Here is a 19,119-nt window from a genome sequence, read left to right on the forward strand (position 1 = left end):
AGTTTTTATTTTCCTGAACCTCGGGCAGCCCGAGTCGGGCTTGTCCATTATCCAGGGAGCAAGTCAAGAATTTCAGTCGTTTGCTATACACTCCACGGCGTTCAGTACGTACAACAGTACCTACTGTAGAATCAAGTTATAGAGAACAACTTGTAACAGTTGTAGCTCTGAGGATTTAGCATTACATTCGTTATAGGTATATAACCCACCAGGGGACGATGAATTGACATGATATTGTACATTTCCGCTGCCTCCCAAAAAATATACTATTTTCAGTTTCACCACTCTTAGAAAGCGTTATTTTTTCACGCGGATAGTCGAACTCTCGCTAGGGAACGCGGAGACTGTCTCGGATGAGCCGAGTCGGCACTGTCATAACCGATGCCAATTTGGCATTGCCAAATGGCCTTCCTAGATCAAAACACTCGTGCCACAGCCTAAGAAAGTCGAATCAAGGATTCTGGCTGGCGAACTGTTACACGATGAGCTTGCTTGAATGTTCCCTGAACGATAGACGGAGTTCAACATCAAACCTCCCATGGGTGTAGCGAAACAAACGGCACGATGATCAGAACCGATGAGGAGGAAGCCTACATCCTCAGCTTCTCGCAACTCGATGTAGTACTTCACGATGAGTACCCAGGCACGCTCTGCCATCCTAGGCTAAATTTTACGAGTTTCGCTGATATACAGCCCCAGGTCGATCGAGATAACATCAGCATTCACGTCGGAGCCTATGGTGTGTTACTCGCATTGCGAGTCTCGCAATACGTCTCTTGGTCGGCGCAGTTGACTTCACCTCTAGAGACTCTAAGTATCAATGAGAAGAGGTCTAAGCGGGACCGGCAGGGCGGGGGTGGGATGCGCAACAGCGTTAAGTTCATTTGAGAGATATCCACGTTCTGCTGTAGGCCAGCCACGAGATTGTATCGATCTCATATCTAACAACCAAATGTTTCTTCAGTAACCAACTCACAGGATTTCAGCGGGCAGGAGAAACGCTTGAGCATTCATCATAGCCTGGATGCCTGCCTTGCAAATGGATACGGCCTGTTGCTGCATCGCTTCGTGTATGGTGACCTGTACAGGATTAGGCGGCTCTAATACAGCCCCGTTCACTTGGAATTTCCTATCAAATACGTTAACGATCACTTCCCAGTTCTATGTCGACCCGTACACTACCATTGTCAGTGAGGATGATACCACCGAGATCGATAATGACGTCATTCGAATCGAGGTCTCGAGCAACTCCGGCGGTCTAGCCAGCAGCAGTGAATGCCTTGCCGCTAGCATATACCATACGTGAAAGGGAATCAGATACCCACCCGAGCAAGATGTTTCATACACACAAAACAACGCTCCATTATCACGACTCGAGGAATTGGCTCTTGTTTATACTTGGATCGTCAACTATACAGACGTTGAGGTCGGCTCCGATCTTCATGCCCTCCTTTCTAGTTACCTTCAATACTTCATCTGATCAAGTCACTGTAATACACAGCTGCAGACACAGATATGACCTCAGCGGTAGCTCCTGTGGCTTGATCGATATCCACCATGACGTCGAATGGTTCTCAGTATAACCTCTGAGTGATCCTATCCCCCAATATGCAGCACCAACATGACGAACACGACACGGGAGGGAATAGCTCGGTAACGGGCATAAACCATTAACGAGGCCTCTGAATAAAGGTTAACGCGTTATAATACAAAGTGCTGGGCGATGCTGCAGGTAGCAATCACTGAGACACAGCAGCAGCCATCAGAGCCGCTCCAACGCCCGAACCATCACTACTATGTACTGTATGAATGAGAGATGCCATGACATCTCCAACGATCTTACTGAATGCCATAGAGAGGCGATCTGGATACTGATACCCCTTGAGATAGAGAGAGCCGTCGACTCCTATTGTCAAACACCGAGGCATCCCGTGGTCCACGCAGACCTCTCGCATATGTCTTTTATTTTCCCGCCCAATGCCGCATTTCTCAGCGACAGCTGCCAGACCAGCAGCGCAGAGATTAGCACTTCTTTCTACCACAGCATCACCAATGGTGCGGAAAACAACACGTACAACCTGATCGTCGCAGTTCAAGCCGTCATCCTCTAGGGCAGCACATACGAATTTGGCATCAAGAGGCCCTTTAGTGAGAAAATCGGGTAACTGCTTGTTCGCTGCGTAGCCCTCAAGAACATCCAGACACGCCAGCCGAGTAAGCTCACCGAGATACATGCCGGAAATCGTCTTCTCATACAGCTGTTTGCCAGGATTTGGCGACGCCTCATCAACAGCTCGATCATATTCATTGAGGACCTTCTGAACGTTCCTGAAGTTGTATCCACCCCATTCAGTGTTGACGATCAAGTTACCAAGAGTAGGGTCAGAGTAAGCAGCATTGGTACCGGTACCAATGATCATACCAATCTTACACGTGCCGCAACCCTCGAACTGATAAGCGCAAGTCATCAATGTACCGACGGTATCGTTACACAGCGCCGCCACGCTAATAGGGACGCCCCGTTTCTCCATCGCTCTCGTTAGTAGTGCTGCCGGGTCCTCTCCAACCACTCCTGCTGTCGAGAAGCCTTTCGTCCACTCAACCAAAGTGCCGCGGTTGATAGTCTCCTGGCTCATAGGGAAGGAAAAGGTAAAGCCAGCAGGAATCACACCTTCATCCTCAAACTTGTCCGTCATCTCCTTCGCTGTGAGCGCTATGAAGTCGAACAAATCATCAGAGGTGCTACTCATAACGTCCTTCGGTATAGCCTTGCGATGTTCCGTCACTTCCGGCTTCTCTCCATGGCCGAGCACCACTCGGAGCACCCTAAGGTACGTCCCACCCAGATCGAGAGCATAGAAAACACCCTTCTCATATCCACGTGGGAGAACGTCTATGTGCGTGTTCAACATCTTGATGCTAGAGGCGCTAGAGGGAGCTCCCAATCCCTTACCGACTTCCCAACCAGCTCTCATTTCACGCAAAAAATCATCTTTCACCTCAACCAGCGTCGGTGCCGATACATCGAACTTGTCCAGAACTTCATCAAGCCGATTGGACACTTCGGCATCCAGGATGTCGGTCATTAACCGTAAACAGAGTAAGGCTAGCCAACTACAGGAGATCAGATCGACGTCAGATCGACACAACGTCAAGGAGTATTTGACTCCCTTGTCTGTCGCGGCTATACGACTCAGGCGAAGCGCTGGGAGACGAAAGCGCACAAAAAAACCAACCGGAAATACAGTACGATAACTAAGCAATCAACTACCAAGATTATCTACAGGTGTCCTCAAGCGTAGCACCCTAGACCCATCTAAGCTTCGCAATCACATTATAGAACGCCTACTGGCTGAACTACGCCAGCTGACAGTCATACTCACCATAAGTACTAAAGCAACGCAAGATCACGCGATGCCGCAGAGGTTATCATATCACAAACAAGCCACCTTATCACCAATTTGAAGAAAACCATTAACACAACTTCCCAACACAACTCCTAGGAATCCGTTGTAAGATAATGATGAATGTACGGTCTCTAATGACATCATTCACGCTAGACGATAACTAACGATGAAGTGACGTCTTGAGAAGGATCGCAGAAGCAGTAGTGGTAGTAGCAGTGGCAATACTTACACGACTCTTCACTATAAACAAACAAGAATATCAGATGCCCAATCACCAGGAGAAGGGCCGATGTTATGTAAGTTATTAACAGTAGTGGAAGCAGCATCGGTATCTCTCAAAGGAACGAACTAAGTGCAGTAGGCAGGTAACTTAACCATCGCCATAAAAGCTTATTAGATAAGGCACACATCCGACAATAACCATGATGGTAGAACTACCGAGTATAAGTAGATAAATTACAACAAGGGTACAACAGCATTAACTCATTGACAGTAATCGACCACTCGCAACAACAACAACTTATCGAGAGACGGCAGCGGCAACAAGGGCAGCCCCAACACCAGAGCCATCGCTACTGTGAACAGTGTGAACTAAAGAAGCGGCTGATTTACCAATGATCATAGCAAAGGCATCATCCAAACGCTGAGGATAACGATAACCCTTCTGATAGAGGGAACCATCAACACCAATAGTCAAAGACCGAGGCATGCCATGAACAATGCAAACCTCACGCATGTGACGCTTCTCATTGTCCATGATATCGCACTTCTGAGCAAGAGCCGAAAGCGCAGACGCACAAAGGCGAGCACTACGCTCAAGAACAGCTTCACCAATGCCACGGAAAACAGTCATGATAACCTCATCATCGCAACCGAGGTTATCGCCTTCCAAAGCGGCGCACACGTACTTCGTATCGAGGCCCGACTCGTTGAGGAAGTCAGGCAAATGAGCTGAATAGCCCTTGAGGACATCACGGGTGGCCAAACGGGTCAACTCGCCCAAGTACATACCGGAGATCGTCTTCTCGAAATACTGCCTACCCTTGTTGGGGGAAGCCCTGTCTACATCTTCATCATAGCAGTTGAGAACTGAAGGAACCTCCTTGAAGTTGTATCCACCCCACTCACAGTTAATGACCAGATTGCCAAGAGTAGGGTCCGAGTAAGCAGCATTGGTACCGGTACCAATGATCATACCAACTCTGCAAGTACCACAACCTTCGAACTCGTAGGAGCAAGTCATGAGGGTGCCGACAGTATCGTTACACAGAGCAGCAACATAAATCGGAACACCCTGCTCCTTGAAGGCCTTATTGAGCAACTCAGCAGGGTCCTCTCCAACAACACCAGTAGCGGAGAAACCCTTAGTCCACTCGATCACCTTGCCATGGTTGATAGCAGACTGGCTCATGGGGAAAGAAAAAGTGAAACCAGCAGGCATAAGATCATCATCATGGAATTTGTCAGTGAGCTCCTTGGCGGTAGCGGCAATAAAACCAAAGAGATCCTCAGCAGTACCACCCATAACATCATGAGGGATGGGCTTCCTGTTCTCGGCAATCTCAGGTTGCTTCTCACTGCTAAGCACAACACGGAGAACTCGTAGATTGGTTCCACCAAGATCAAGGGCGTAGTAGATGCCAGCCTCATGACCACGAGGGAGCACATTAATGTGAGAGGTAAGCATCTTGACGCTAGATGCCTCAGGAGGGGCACCAGCACCCTGACCGGCCTCCCAACCGAGCTTCATCTCGTCCAGGAAGTCGTCCTTAACCTTAATCATCACATCCTTAGAAACCTCGAATTTACCAACGGCTTCCGTCAAACGATCGGAAATGTCGCTGGGAAGCGTGGTAGAAACCATTGTTCTGGAAGGTTTGTAAAAACTGCGATCCAGTTTTGAAAGAGCACTCACAGCTAAATTCCAATTTCACAGCGGAGCGAAGGCCGAAAGATAAATTGCATTAGAAAAGCCACCACCGGTAATCGTACCTCGGACCTATCTCATTGCACGCGTAAAACATCATCGTATTCATCAATTTCCACAGCTTCCACAGCGTTGCTTAGCCGAGCAGTCCCGAGGGATGAATCTGGCTAGCCTAGATCCTCGACTCTAGCACAATGAGTATCTTCAACATGAATAGAATCGAATCAATCCGACTCTGTTGATGCCCGTTCGTGCTGTCCTTAGCCAGTCGTCTTCCGCCACGAGTTCTACGGGCAACACAATTGGTTGAAAAAATCCTCCAACAACTTCTACAGACTTCAACCACTGGGATGGAACAAACATTTAGTTTAAAACTAGTACCAAATGAGCTCTTCAATTAACAAAGACATGTAAGGTGTCGGAAAGGTTCTTGGAGTTTTGGAAAGATAATATCTCGACTCGATGGCAATCATCTATCTAGCGGGCCATGTTCTCTTGCATGCTAACCCGGACTGTGACACGCAGACCGCGATGTACGATGGAGAATCCAACAATTGGTAACTAGCAAGGATCTCAACTTGGAAGCTGTTTCGTTCGATGCGTAGTGAACATTTAGCTATGAACATCCCTCATTAACGTCACAATATCGCGTCACAATTTGTAGTCGCATGGTATATCGTATTATAGATTCAATGTCTTATACAGGGATGTCACCCTTCCAGGTGCATTGAGTAGCCATTTTCTCATTCGGGTGCATTGAGTAGCCATTTTCTCATTTGTAGCCTACTACAACGCAAATCTATTCTGGACAATTTCTGGTAAGGTTTGTTGTCAAGTATATATCTAATGGTCACTAATGAACATCATTGAGAAGTGGCGGTCATACCGCCTACCGTTATACTCTTGCGGGCTTCGTTCAAGACTTCCGCAACTCTCCCACCCAGTAATTCATCGTTGTCTCGCATCTTCAGCTCAACAACGAAGGTTGGTATTGATTTCAGAACGACTTTGAGCAGAGCGTGTTGCTTCAACCTGAGATCTACCACAAGTTGGACCGCTCCTTCGCGTAGGCTCATATAGTCTTCTCTCAAGTCTCCCTTTCTGTCTCGGAAAATAACATCTACGTCTTCTACTGTAGGCGCCTTTCGAACAGTTCTTTTCGCATCGGCATCCTTCAACAATAATGCAACAACAAGATGCCTTCCAGTCGGCCAAAAAACCCGACTTCCTTCCGGGTACTCGATGGGCAAATTTGATTCTAATGTCAACTCCCATAGCCACTCTTCTGCGTTCGTGCCGAGGTATACCCTCTGACTGACGAAACTCGACCGCTTCGGCGCTGCCGAGATCGATGGGAACATCTCGAAAGTGCATCCCTCGCACCATTTCCACCTGCTCATCTGTTCTTTCACAGATCTGGATAATCGTCTACCCGTCATGTCAATTTGCGAATCACATTTCGAGCACTTAGCCCCGTCCATACCACGCCGTGAGCTAATGCTATCGCCAAGCACACTGCTTGATTGGACAGATGGAGTGCGACAAGGTGACGATTCGTTTCGAGCATGCTCTTGATTATCAGTCTTGGGCAAGTTGTCGAGACTCTGCCTTCGCAGTGTTCCTTCTATTCTCAACAGTCGTGGTTCTGGAGGTTGCACTCCCTCAATTGTAAGTTGTGATGGCGTGCTGACGGTAGGCAGACCATACACAGGGACGTGCCGTTCTACAACAGGCTTTGGGTCGATAGCCGTCTTCCCTTTGGCCTCATTACGCCTGGCGATTTCGCTCTTCTCTAGTATACTGGCCATCGTTCGAGACAAATGAAAGCGCCTCCGGGCTGCTCGAGCCAAGTCCGCTAGCACCCTGCCATCGACAGGATACGCTCTTTCTGCTTTCTCGCAGACCGCTTTTGCCCGGAGTGCTTCCTGCAGTAGGTCACTATGAAACTGTCCCAATGGAGATCTCAGCTCGGTCACAGTCTTCTCGTCAACTTCACAATACGTTCGTCGCATAGGCGGTGCGCTGAGGATAGTAGGCGGGTCCTTCGTTTCAACCTTAGCCTCGGGCGAGTCCTCAAGGGCACCGTTCCCAACCTCAGACATGTCCGCAGGTTCTTCAACCAACGTCACTGGCCGCTCGCGGTTATGCTTGAATAACGTCTTGCACTCGTCAATGATGGTCTCAAGTCTCGTCGGCACGCCAGAGTTCCAGGCTGGCTTTGGCCTATCTTTATGGTGCACTAGAGAGTGAACTCTTTTTGCAGCTGCGAGATCCGCACCTTCCTGCGAGCTGTTCGCTGATATATAGGTCCTCGGTGCTCCTCTTATAGAAACGAAAGTCGTAGAACCTATAACACACACAGGATGAAGTGTAAGGACGAAGATTAACGTAACATCAACTGAAACCAGGCCTACTTGGCAGAGGAGAACTGCTCCCACGCTTCTGAACTCGGTCCGCTTCTTGAACCGTCCGTGTTGCAGACTCTAATGGTGTGGATGGCCTCATAGCTGAAGGCACCTTTCGATGTTCTGAATACGTCATGGTGGGCATAGGAACTCTCGGTGGCAAGCCGTACGCATGCGCAAGGATCTGAATGGATCGAATGATGGGCTCACCGACAACGCGAAGTCGCAGAGATTCGGTATTCACCTCTCGTGACATCTCGGCCACCGTTGCCCTTGGTAGATTTGAACTGTTCATGGCGTGTGCCAGAGCATCTATTCGGAATCCTGAGTGGACATCAGCCAGCCAGCCCCTCGGCAATGGGGCATCTTGCAAGCCCAGTAGGTCAATACTATGACCCCCTGTCTGTCCTATTGTATCCTCCACTACACTTTGTCTTGTTCCCCTGCCCATAAACTTGGGCAACTCTACCGGATCACTACTGCTTGTACTCGACAGTGAATAGACCTCGGAATCCGAGTAGCCCTCAAGGATATCCAACGCACTCTTGCCAATCACTGGCCTAGGAACAAACCGATTAAGAAGGACACCGGACGCCGTGTTGTGTGGGTCGGGCGGATCCACATCCTCCTCCTCAGCAGCGACCTCCTCTGCATTCAACTTTGACTGGGAGTCATCATCGTGATCATCAGAGGTGGGTTTATCCTTCTCCTCGCGAGCCCACCAGTCCATGATACCTCCCATTATCCCTTCGCGATTCTCAGAGACTTCCTTCGCTGGTGCAGCTTCTCCCACGTCAATCAGCGTGGGAGGCACCACTTCTACGCTCGCCAAGAAGTCGTCCCTCAAGACGCGGCCAGCCTCCTGGCGCGAGCTTGCGGTGGATACCCGCCGCTTCCGATCCATTACGACAGGAGGGCTCAATGAATGCGATGTTGCTCCAATGTCTAGACCGTGATGGGAGCTAGACTGTTCACCCACAGAAGGCGGTGGCTCCATATTCATAATAGAGCGCTCGGCACCACCACCATCTATAAGCCTCCCTCCAGTCTCGGTCGTATTCACTGTTGGTGATTGCCATACCCAGCCAGTCGCCGACTGCCAGTTCCTAGCTAGCAGATCCGTGAATCCCCCACCTTGTTGGTTGCCCTCCTCTGGAATAGGAGGAGTCTGATGAACGTCAATCAAGTCAGGTTGGGATCTCCTTAGACCTGGACCAGAGGTAGCAGCGCCACTCCCTCGCCTGGTAGATGACGAAGAGATCCGTGGGTACTCAATGACAGACTCGCCCTTCTCCCCAAAGGCCCCGATGCTGGCCAAGTCACCCAGCTCGATAACCTCAGGGCTATCCGCAGAAGAGGACGCCATGGCTACTCAGACTAGGAAGCCCAAACATTAAACTGAGGCACATCATGCTGGGTGCCAAGTTTATATCCTAAGCAAGCAGCGCGAAGTAAACTCTACGAGCCTCCGGCTAATATTTCGAAGCAGTTTTTTACGAGCGCCGCGGCCCATGTGGACGGAGCTCAGACCCTCGGATTGACAACATAACCAGTCGTTGATAAGAAGCCTGGCATATTGGTAAGAGTTAGCAAGAGTGCAAGAAACATAAACGTATAATAGCCAGTAGTAGTATTAACGTGATCCACTATGATCGTGGTGGGAGTATCAGTCAGTCGACTTCTGTGCCATCTGATTGCCAGCCATTCTGGGATTCGCCTTCTTCTTAGCCTTATTCTTCCTATAGCTTCCATGCTGAACAAGGAAGCCAGTACGCTCATCAGTGAATAATACAGCGGAGAAGCTCTCTGTAACCGAACAAAGGCGCTCAACAAATGGCAAACAGATTTCTCAACGACTCAGCTCAAGCGCTCCTACCAGTTTGGTGTCCATCCTCGCATTCTCAGTACGCATGACCTTGTAGTTATTAGTGCTCTCATCAAGAGCCGCCCGAATACGCTTCTTATCATGCTGGATGGCCGTCTCCTTAGCTTGCATATCATTCGCCCGAACCTGCCATACTCCCAGTAGAGCCCCCACAGCAAGGCAACACCCACATGTCGTAAGAAGGATGCGTCCTTCGTCAACTGCCGTTTGGCTCCTCTACGCTCCTGTTTATACTGTCTCTTCATCTTCTGCGTCTCATACAGGATAGGGTCCTTGCCTGATCACACCCATAACAGACCTCCACATAGGAAGACTACTTACCCTTGATGTGACTCTGTGCCGAGTCTGGATCGTAGAAAACTGGTTCCAAGCTGGGCACCGCTATAGGGCGGAAGGCATGCAGACGGAGCCTTGCATGCGGACCCAACACCAATCGCGACAGAGATGGGCAGTATCTAGAGAGAGAACGATGAAGGTCCTGGCGAGCTAGCGACTAGAGGCACTTCTGAATAACAATCTGAAGACCTGCCTTCTCCTCCGGGCCGGCCTGCATGCACACTCGTCGCGTCAGCAACTTCGCCGTTTCTTGCTCAGTCTGACACCACCACCCATCCATTCATGGCAAATACACAAGAGGAACTCCTCATTTCCTCTCAGCCAAACGGTAGGAGAAAGCGCATTCGAACTCACCTCGGTGCCACAGCGCATGAGGCGTCCTGCAAGCTGGAAAAAAGCTGGACTATATCGCTTCGCCGGCTGGAGGAATTCGTACCTACCCCACACTACGTCAGCGACAGCCGACTGACCACTCTCCCCTACAGTAGAGCGAGCAGCCTCATGTCTTGAGTACAGCACGCCCATTGCTCTAATAACATCAGTGCAGGCTGTACAACTCTGTGCCTAGATAGAAGAACATTTCCACCAGCAAGAACATGGGAAAATCACATGCGTACTACCTAATATCAGTGGTCTGGAATACAGTAGCAACAATATGCAACATATTGATGGCCTTAGCGTCAGGGCGTCTAGAGTTGGCGTAGGCCCCAATCAAGTTCATAGTGAAGTAACTAATGATGAGTATGATGAAATGTGAAACCAGGAATTAGTGTTACTCAGTAGCGCAGTCTGGCATAAGCCTAGCAAGGTCGATCAAGGGGGCTCGAATGAGAGGCAACATCCTTATCTCATGATCAGCGAGGTAAGAGAAGAGGGAGCTCAAGAGCACCTAATAATCGTACTAACCCTCGTAGACCCCAGCCCCGACCAGCACTACTACCCGCAGCTGGCGAGGCTCAGAGCGCTCATCTGGGGTGTTGTGGCAGGCGATGAGACGGAAGACCAACTTGGCTCGACCTGACCATGGTACATCCATTATAGAAGTGGTAAGCATCAGCATTAATTCAACTCACTCAGTGGGTCGAAAGTAGTAAGCAACTTCTCCATAGCATCACCATCTTGCGGACACGACACGGAGAATGGTAGACCCGCCTTGTCCTCCGATGCAGTGTTAGTGAAGGCGTCGAAGCCAACAGGGAGCTCAGTAGGGTATTGGACTGATGTACCCTCTTCAGCAACTGACATCCAGATGTGTTGTGATCGAATACTCCGAATTGAACTATAGTGTTACTACTACTACTACTACTACTACTACTACTACTACTACTACTACTACTACTACTACTACTACTACTACTACCACTACTACCACTACTACTACTACTACTACTACTACTATCACTACCCCTCTCTTCGGCAGTAGTGTACTCGTCCACAGCCTGAGCATCCTCATCATCGATATCAGAGTCGCTCTCATCGACCGCTAGCATGGCTAGCCTCTCGTTGTCATCAGCAGCAACAGCGCCACCGTCTTTCTTCCCTGTATCCTCAATATCCTGCCAGTTCAACAATGCCGACTAAATACGTCATACCACTCCACCAGTACCTCCTCCTCTTCCTCATCATCTTCGGATTCTACTCCAGCGGCCTCTTCCACAGCTTCTTCAGGCACCTGTGCTCAGCGAAATAACGAGCCACATTCTATCTTCTCTATTTTTGTCCAATCACGTCGAGCGGTAACTTACCTCGTCTCTTTCTCCCCCCTCCTCATCGAAGGCAGCATCCTCATCTTCTTCTTCTTCTTCTTCTTCACCTTCCTCCTCCTCTCCCTCACCCACATCTTCTTCTTCCTCTAGCGATTCTTCTACGCTAGGCTCATCGTTCAGCATTCTATTCTTTCTTTGCTCCTCCAATTTCTCGAGTCGTTTAGCATTCTCCAAAGCCACCTCTTCTGAACTCATCAACCTAAGGAGGAACTATCGGCATCTGCTACTGAGACATGCAGCAATGCGACCGAGTTTCGCCAGCAACGCGATACAGAATACGATACAAGATATAAGCAAGACAACGGAGACAGTGCCCGTCAGACGTCAATGCCAAAGCTTCCTCATTAGAAACTACACCGCTTCCTTTACAGACTAAACGCTCATGCCTGGACATTTCCCAGGACAAAAAAAATCCTCCTCTGCTTCGCTACCAGCAGCCGAGACAGCTACTCCTCGGAAGTGTTGGTTGATTCTTAGTCAGAGTACAGGAACGACTAGACTCACCTATCAGCAGCCTTGGCCGAATGGCCACCCTCCATCATCAACTGCTTGCTGATCATATCGAACTCATCCGGCCCCTCAGACGACAGAGCGTTGGCCGCCTTTATACCCTACGACGCAAACACTGTTAGTAACCGTCTTTGGGCGTTCAACCTCCCTCACCTCAATACTGTACTTGTTGGGTCTGAACTTCAGGGAGGGTAAGATTCCCTTGTAGTGAGCATCTAAAGCATTGAGCTCTTCTTCCTGAAATTACAAGATAAACCTTATCTCGGCCAGTACGCCTCCTTTAAAGGGCTTATCCTGAGCACTACATGCTTCATCTTCTCCCTCTGTCTGTCCGCCTTGTATGCCTTAGCCTTAGCCATGATCTCCTGGTAGAGGTCCTGCTTGTTAGCATGCTTGCCGTGTTCAGTGGTCTTCATCAGCTGATCAGACAATCTGCTACAACACTCAGATGCCTACATCCCACCTCAGCCTCTATCTCCTTCTTGAGCTCCTCATCGTCATCCGAGTCGCTGAGTGGATCCCCGCGGAGCTCATCAGCCGTCATGGTCTTCACTGGTTTTCCACCGTGTGTCAGCAGGTTATGCTACCACATTCAATATAACCAACCGATCCTAAGTGCATCCCTCGACATACCTCAACACCCTCAGCTGAACCCTCTCCTTCTTCCTCATCTTCCAACCCAAATGCTGCATTACGCTTCTTCTTGCTCTTCTCCTGTTGCCGGATTCGCTCCTTCCGGAAGCGTGCCGACGCCAACTCGTCCGCCGTCATGCCTCGGGCCTTCGCGTCTAATCGCCTGTCAAACCACACATTCATCATCACAATCAACATGGTGTGATTGATTGGAAGAACTCGTAGCTGTCACTAAGTTATTCATGAAAGCAAACACGACCACTATGTCCGAGTGGGGTCGCTATGCCACAATGGGGCCACCATATCTGTGTGAGGCCGCTATGCCCGATTGAGGCCACTATGTCCGAGTGGGGCCGCTGTGCCAGAATGAGGCCACTATGTTCGGATGGGGCCGCTACGCCAGAATGGGGCCACTATGTCTGTGTGGGGCCGCTATGCCCGATTGGGGCCACTATGCCAACACAGGGCATCTCTGCCCGAGTGGTGCCACCATAACCGAGTCAGGCGTTTGTGTTTCACAAACACATATTCCTAGTCGCGTATATGAACCTGTCGTCCGTTGGCATAGCGGCCCCATTCCATCAATAGGTTGATGCATAGTACTGTGGTAAGCTACACAATCGCGAACAGATAATATCATAGTTAAATCGCCATGAGGAGGCCCTGGACAAAATTACCTGTCCTTGAAGGAACCAGTCTTGCCAAGGGCTCGGAATTCCTTCAGCAACGAGTCCTTACGGGATGTCTTAGCGTAGGATTTACTCTCCGACATATTTCGACGCGATCCATGTTGCTGCGCCTGTGAACAGAGAGAACTTCCACGACATCGCAATCCCTACACTGTCCGACACGCTTCAAACCAACCAATATTACCATTCCCAATACGGGCTTTCGAGCCGTCTTGTTGGCCCGCATGTCGAACTGATTGAAGCCTGAACCATCAGAGGGCCGTTGACGGTCTCGGCTCGACAGCTTGTTGGCCGTCTTCTTGGTCGGCATCGGCTTGAAGCTGTACCAACTGCACAACTCCAACTGCGGCCCCTTCAATAGGCAAACTCAACCACCAATCATGCGATCGCCAGGAGAAACCTTCCAGTAGTAATGTGACGTGAAGCTAGTTGTGTTGTAAGTAGTGACGTATACGCAGCGGATGCGGCCTCCCTCTACATCTAGTCCGAGTCGGTACCACCATCGACATCCATTCTCTGGACCTTCTCTGCTTGAGCCGGCAGAGCTCCTTCCTTGCGTTTGAGCTCCTCCCGACGCTTCATCTGGTCCAGCTTGGTAATCGGCTTCTTGAGGAGCTCGCCTAATCATGAATACGTGTTCAGTCCTAACCCCAACTCCCGCTTGACTACCCTGCTTCGCGATCTCCTTTTCGGCAAGGTGAATGCGGACCTTCCTCTGTGCAGCCAACCTGTTCTTCTGGAACCTCTCCTTGCGTACCTAATACCAACGTTAATCTAGCACATCACCTACTATTGCTACCGTTCTGATGCGATCAACGATCTTCATCGCTCGGACTGTCTTCACCCACAAGTCGCGATCGTATTTCACCTAGATATGGAAACATGACCCACCGTATACTCATTTATCCTACAGGAGTGTTCCTCTTCTTCTCGAAGTCGAAAGTAGAGTCAGTAGTCATCTCCTTACCATGGGCAGCCCTAGGAAACATATCTCTGCTGACCCACGGGGACTGATCGCTTTACCTGTATGCCTTGGTCCAGGCAGCCTTACGAGGGTTGTGCTTCCGCTTGAAGTGACGATGGCACTTCGATCGGCAGAAACGGAAGATCTGAATAGAAGGCGACTGGAGCACTCTGTCGCTTCTGCCTATCACGAGTACCTTGCCGTCATTCCGTACGAACATCACACCATGACCAGGATAGATATTACTACTGCAGTACCAGCACTTCTCGATACGCATACTACTGAAATTTACAGGGAGCCAACTGAGAATCCGGCAAGTCGATACGGAGCCTCGAGAAAGGTGCAAGAGTATTCGTGCACATCAAGCAATAGCATCCACTGCGGGAGGGCTAAAGAGGTTGCGAGGAGCAATTATGAGCGGCCACAATTCGCCTCCCCGTCTACAACTTGGGAGAGCTCGGGCGAGCGCGGGTGTCTTCGACGGAGCGAAGTGTGTCCGATTCCACGTTTTTGTGGGAGTGAATTATACGCTCCGGTACTGAGTGTACTGGTAACCTGTTATCTCTACGGTCCGTTCATCTTCCTAAATGCTGACAAGTGCGGAATATATATTCTTCGTTGTGTACGACAATTCGTCTATAATAGTTCTTCCTAAAGTATGTCAACCGTCGCGCGTCGGCGACTGATTCGAGATCTCAAGAAGCTTCAACAGGACCCACCTAGCGGCGTTAGTGCGGCTCCAGCCACGGACGATATCATGAGGTGGACTGCGGTCATGTTCGGGCCAGAAGATACGCCATGGGAGGGAGGTAGGACGAAAGAGCGCAATGGTTGGGGACACCGTGTCACACTGGAAGGTACCTTCCAACTCGAAGTCACGTTTAGTGAGGAATTCCCGACCAAACCTCCTCGAGTGCGGTTTCTCAACCCCATGTTCCATCCTAATATCTACACGAATGGCGAGATATGTCTCGACATACTCCAGAACCAGGTATGAATCTTCATCGCTGAGAAAAAGATACGCTAGTCGAGAGAGGACTTTGTGCTTATCAGTGGTCTCCTATATACGACATAGCCGCCATTCTAACGTCTATACAGTCATTGCTATGTGATCCCAATCCTAACAGTCCAGCGAATAGCGAAGCAGCTAGATTATGGAGCGAGAACCGGAGAGAGTAATATCATATCGCCTTCCATTCTCTAGCCTAGTAGTCCTACTGTGCGCAGGTATAATCTCAAGGTAGTGCAGTGTGTTGAAGACTCCTGGGCAGTTGCCGATGAATTGACGAAGGATATGAGTGACATTGATGAGGAGTAATAGAGGTAATGGTTTGAATGCATAACAATAAGTGTACAATTTGTTTCCAACTATACTTGTGCTTTCCCTATCAACTATCTCGTGTTGGCCTATGGGTTGGTCAACTGCTTTTTCAAGGCAGTTAACTTTAATATGTCGTCATACTGGGCTGTTCGTAAGTCTTCCTCTCCAGCGAGTCCTCAGCATCTTAGAGAACGCTTTCGTGAGATGCCCAAGAACAGTCACATTTACTCATCCTCCAATTTGAGACGTTTGGTAGCCTCCCTTCCTCATCCGTTCGCCGCGCGAGGGGCACTTGTGAATTTTTTCAGATTCGTGTTCCTATCGCTCCCGATTATGATGAAGCTTGTAACACTCTTGCCACACATCCCGAGGATCAGCCTGAGTGAGTCCCTTGATCAGTCCAACCTGTCAGTAGGAATTATCCCTCAGATTTGGCAATCGGAGAAAGGTGAGGACCGAGGAGGTCACCTATGGAACCCCAACTGGTCACAAGAGCCTTCGTTTGGACTTCCTCCAAAGCCATGAGGAATCCGACGGCTCCTCTGTGGCATCAAGTAAGCTGAGGTGTGGTATTAGTAGGGGTAGAATCATTCCTCGAACAGGCTAACGAGTCGGGTAGTTACTTATCGATATTAGTGGGCATGTGCTCCCACAAGCCATCCAAGTTTTTAGTGATAATGTAAGTAGCGTTCTCGCTCTCACATGCTACCGGTTCTCTTCTCGAACATTGTTCGTGTATTTCCCAGGTTCCCATTTCGCTACCGTTTTATTGATTTTGAGGAGCCTCCTTTTGATTAAGGTGAGCTCTGAAGAGTCTATAAATAGCTGTCCCAGGATTCGAACCTGGGTCGTTCCTATGATAGTGTCCTGTAGCCATACTTACTGCTTGTTCCACCTTATTAGCCTATCATTTCTGAGATGAGCTGCTGTCCACGGAGCCGTCTCTCCTTGATGCAGCCTATACAGATCAGCTCATCTCCTCCAAAGAGCGCCTCACCGTTTTTCTGACCCAACAGGGAACCGTTGGTCCGGCGACGCTCCGCGGTACCAAATTATTTTGATCAACTGTGCTCACCGACAACTTGAACTTGTCATCTCACGGAGATCCAGTTCTGGTCGTTCTCGCCTACGCGGTGATGCCTTGATGCGGTTAGCACATGGCAAGCGGCGACGGCTCTTTTTCTGGTGCTACTGCTCTGGCCTTATAGTTTATGGTATTTTTTGTCCATCGGCGTTGCAGTCCTCAGCCGCCCACAGTTGATAAGATGTTTAATAGTGTTTCTCTTGGCTCGTTCGGGACTTGGATTCTCGTCAATCATTCGTCTAGAGATGTCGGGCTATTGGAGTGGGGTGGATCCACTTGATAGTGTGTTGATGCTGATACTGTCAGTTCAATCTTCAATGGAGGGGAAGTTCAACAAGAATGAACGGGAAGTAGCCAGTAGCGCTTGCTCGTCCGCTTCCAGACTGAATTCGTGGGAGGATCTTTCTGAAGTGAGCGGAGAGCGTGGGGCTCCTTTCTGTGCAGTACCGCAAACGTACCTCTTGGAGTGTCGCGATTTCATAGAGATGATACAGCATCAGTGATAGTGCCCGTACGTGGCAGGAAACTGAGCCGAAATCCCTCCGCCGATCTCAGTCAGCCCGAGCATCACAGTCGAGCCCCAGCAAGGCTGGAGAAAGTAGATTCATGTAGGCTATATATGTTACTGAGTCGAACAGAGGCCAACTTGGTCACCTCAGGCTACCTGATCGGCCCGTGAAGACTGCCTCTGTTACCACTATCCCATCACTCACCGACATTCGTATCAGAATAACTGAAAAAGCGGAGGTGTCGACTGATCCTGCGCAGGAAGCTGTGAGCGACTACTGGTTATTGTGTAGAGCTCCATTGACTGTTGTTCAGGATGTTCATAATGCAGAGCTCTGTGCTAGACTGAAGCGTGTGGAGGATAGAGTAGAGAGGATCCGATCGAGTCTAGGGAAGTCGGCCGAGTGAGTACTGTCATCGTTGACTGCTTTTATAGTGTGGAATACAGAGTCCGTGATACGAAGATGGGTGGGCACGGGATAGCTAAACCCTTCAAGCTCTGTAACAGAAGATTGATACCGGAAGGGAGTCGACCTTCATCACCACCTGGAAGATCCCGAGCCCATCCTGTTGATGGCGATCATCGGGAGCCTTCACTGGTGCAGACTCCCGTGCGTCTGATATCACCCGATTCACTAGAGGCAGGGTCTAAGCAAGTAGAACAGCTCAGTCATGGGGCAATGTTCTGTACGTGGTAGTCTTTCAGGTGGGACCAGATTCTGGATCAGTCGGCTCGGTTGTGAAGGCATCGAGTGCAATAGAACGATGTGTGGATAGGCTCTGTTCGAAGCGGATGCGGGATTATGCTGATCTGAAGACCATGTCCCCCGAGTGTCGCAAGGTGAGCACTCATCAGGGTACGTACTCATTGTGAGTACTACTACTGCTGAATCAGGCAACGCTACGGCTTTTTGAAGGGATGTCCGTCGATTTGGACAACTTACGGCGACAGATCAGGTTGGTCGGTCTTCTCATCACGCTATACACTGTTCGCTTAAATGCACATCTCAGACAAGAGCTGGCCCGTCTGCGTGGCGATGAACTAGATAAGGACCAACTTCTTCGCCTTCCCGAACGCCCGGCTACCAATCGAGCTCTTGAAAAACCGATCAGATTGGTAGCTCCGGCCAAGGTGGGTTTTGGTGGCGTATTGTGCATCTCTGTACTTGGAGAATCTGTTCAGAAAGTAGCTCGGTCCTCTCCCCAACCGTCTCCGGCAGTGGTGGGCCCGTCACCGACCCTGTCACCAACGTGTCACCACATGATGCCTGATCGGCCGAAGAAGAAAGGACGTGATGCAAACCCTGTCACGAAGTGTGCTGTACAGTCCCAGTCGAGGCCACTCTGGACTAACAGAGCTCCCGAGCCGGACGATAGTGTACTGCTGCCAAATCGCCTCACGCCGCAACAGCAAGTGAGGCTACAACATGAATAGGGGGGGACGTGCTTGTCATTTCATGTGTGCTGTGCGATTCATGATGAATGGGGTTTGCAAACTTCGTGGAAAAGTCTAAGACGTTGTATATTGTTGGTGATGTATCTTTCGGAACTGGAACCCCAAATTTTTGTCCCCTATGCCACGGAGATTAAACATAAGGATTTTGAGATTCCCGATTTTCGGAACATGGTTGTGAGGAGAGCCTACCGAATGGCGTAGTCGTATTGAATATGATGGTTGATCACCG

General features: G+C 49.8%; 8 protein-coding genes across 8 annotated transcripts; 2 read left to right on the forward strand and 6 right to left on the reverse strand.

The window, feature by feature from the left end:
- Positions 1-972: 972 nt before the first annotated feature.
- On the reverse strand, positions 973-1,476 carry Pmar_PMAR000257 (hypothetical protein; the record flags this gene model as incomplete). The annotated part of the gene is made up of 2 exons (XM_002768803.1): positions 973-1,129; positions 1,371-1,476. Coding segments are annotated over 2 exons (263 nt in total), but the record flags the coding sequence as incomplete, so codon positions are not given.
- Positions 1,477-1,672: 196 nt separating this feature from the next.
- Pmar_PMAR000258 (Hexokinase, putative) lies at positions 1,673-3,120 on the reverse strand. Its single transcript, XM_002768804.1, has one exon. It carries the CDS (start codon positions 3,084-3,086, stop codon positions 1,740-1,742), a length of 1,347 nt encoding a protein of 448 aa, XP_002768850.1. The 5' UTR covers positions 3,087-3,120; the 3' UTR covers positions 1,673-1,739.
- A 388-nt stretch (positions 3,121-3,508) lies between these two features.
- Positions 3,509-5,288, reverse strand: Pmar_PMAR000259 (conserved hypothetical protein). The gene has a single exon (XM_002768805.1). The coding sequence runs from the start codon at positions 5,269-5,271 to the stop codon at positions 3,928-3,930; it is 1,344 nt and encodes a 447-aa protein (XP_002768851.1). The 5' UTR covers positions 5,272-5,288; the 3' UTR covers positions 3,509-3,927.
- Positions 5,289-8,291: 3,003 nt separating this feature from the next.
- On the reverse strand, positions 8,292-9,105 carry Pmar_PMAR000260 (hypothetical protein; the record flags this gene model as incomplete). The annotated part of the gene is made up of 2 exons (XM_002768806.1): positions 8,292-8,299; positions 8,328-9,105. 2 exons carry the CDS (start codon positions 9,103-9,105, stop codon positions 8,292-8,294), a joined length of 786 nt encoding a protein of 261 aa, XP_002768852.1.
- A 195-nt stretch (positions 9,106-9,300) lies between these two features.
- On the reverse strand, positions 9,301-13,889 carry Pmar_PMAR000261 (Troponin T, skeletal muscle, putative). The gene is made up of 21 exons (XM_002768807.1): positions 13,743-13,889; positions 13,547-13,668; positions 12,870-13,032; positions 12,700-12,819; positions 12,542-12,655; positions 12,390-12,473; positions 12,231-12,337; positions 11,706-11,925; positions 11,567-11,632; positions 11,366-11,516; positions 11,034-11,198; positions 10,901-10,977; positions 10,737-10,849; positions 10,581-10,691; positions 10,444-10,524; positions 10,315-10,396; positions 10,128-10,219; positions 9,946-10,079; positions 9,795-9,901; positions 9,616-9,750; positions 9,301-9,492 (listed from the first exon to the last, which is right to left on the reverse strand). Exons 1-21 carry the CDS (start codon positions 13,866-13,868, stop codon positions 9,406-9,408), a joined length of 2,457 nt encoding a protein of 818 aa, XP_002768853.1. The 5' UTR covers positions 13,869-13,889; the 3' UTR covers positions 9,301-9,405.
- A 54-nt stretch (positions 13,890-13,943) lies between these two features.
- On the reverse strand, positions 13,944-14,826 carry Pmar_PMAR000262 (60S ribosomal subunit protein L24, putative). Its single transcript, XM_002768808.1, has 6 exons — positions 14,719-14,826; positions 14,582-14,667; positions 14,470-14,536; positions 14,358-14,426; positions 14,228-14,315; positions 13,944-14,178 (listed from the first exon to the last, which is right to left on the reverse strand). The coding sequence occupies exons 1-6, from the start codon at positions 14,797-14,799 to the stop codon at positions 14,039-14,041; spliced, it is 531 nt and encodes a 176-aa protein (XP_002768854.1). The 5' UTR covers positions 14,800-14,826; the 3' UTR covers positions 13,944-14,038.
- A 354-nt stretch (positions 14,827-15,180) lies between these two features.
- Pmar_PMAR000263 (ubiquitin-conjugating enzyme, putative) lies at positions 15,181-15,840 on the forward strand (the record flags this gene model as incomplete). The annotated part of the gene is made up of 4 exons (XM_002768809.1): positions 15,181-15,331; positions 15,380-15,513; positions 15,576-15,697; positions 15,750-15,840. 4 exons carry the CDS (start codon positions 15,181-15,183, stop codon positions 15,838-15,840), a joined length of 498 nt encoding a protein of 165 aa, XP_002768855.1.
- A 132-nt stretch (positions 15,841-15,972) lies between these two features.
- Pmar_PMAR000264 (hypothetical protein) lies at positions 15,973-16,450 on the forward strand (the record flags this gene model as incomplete). Its single annotated transcript, XM_002768810.1, has 4 exons — positions 15,973-16,095; positions 16,152-16,225; positions 16,273-16,397; positions 16,446-16,450. The coding sequence occupies 4 exons, from the start codon at positions 15,973-15,975 to the stop codon at positions 16,448-16,450; spliced, it is 327 nt and encodes a 108-aa protein (XP_002768856.1).
- Positions 16,451-19,119: the final 2,669 nt, after the last annotated feature.

This window comes from Perkinsus marinus (genome assembly GCF_000006405.1).
Source record: "Perkinsus marinus ATCC 50983 genomic scaffold scf_1104296967108, whole genome shotgun sequence".
Classification (NCBI taxonomy): Eukaryota; Perkinsozoa; order Perkinsida; family Perkinsidae; genus Perkinsus; species Perkinsus marinus.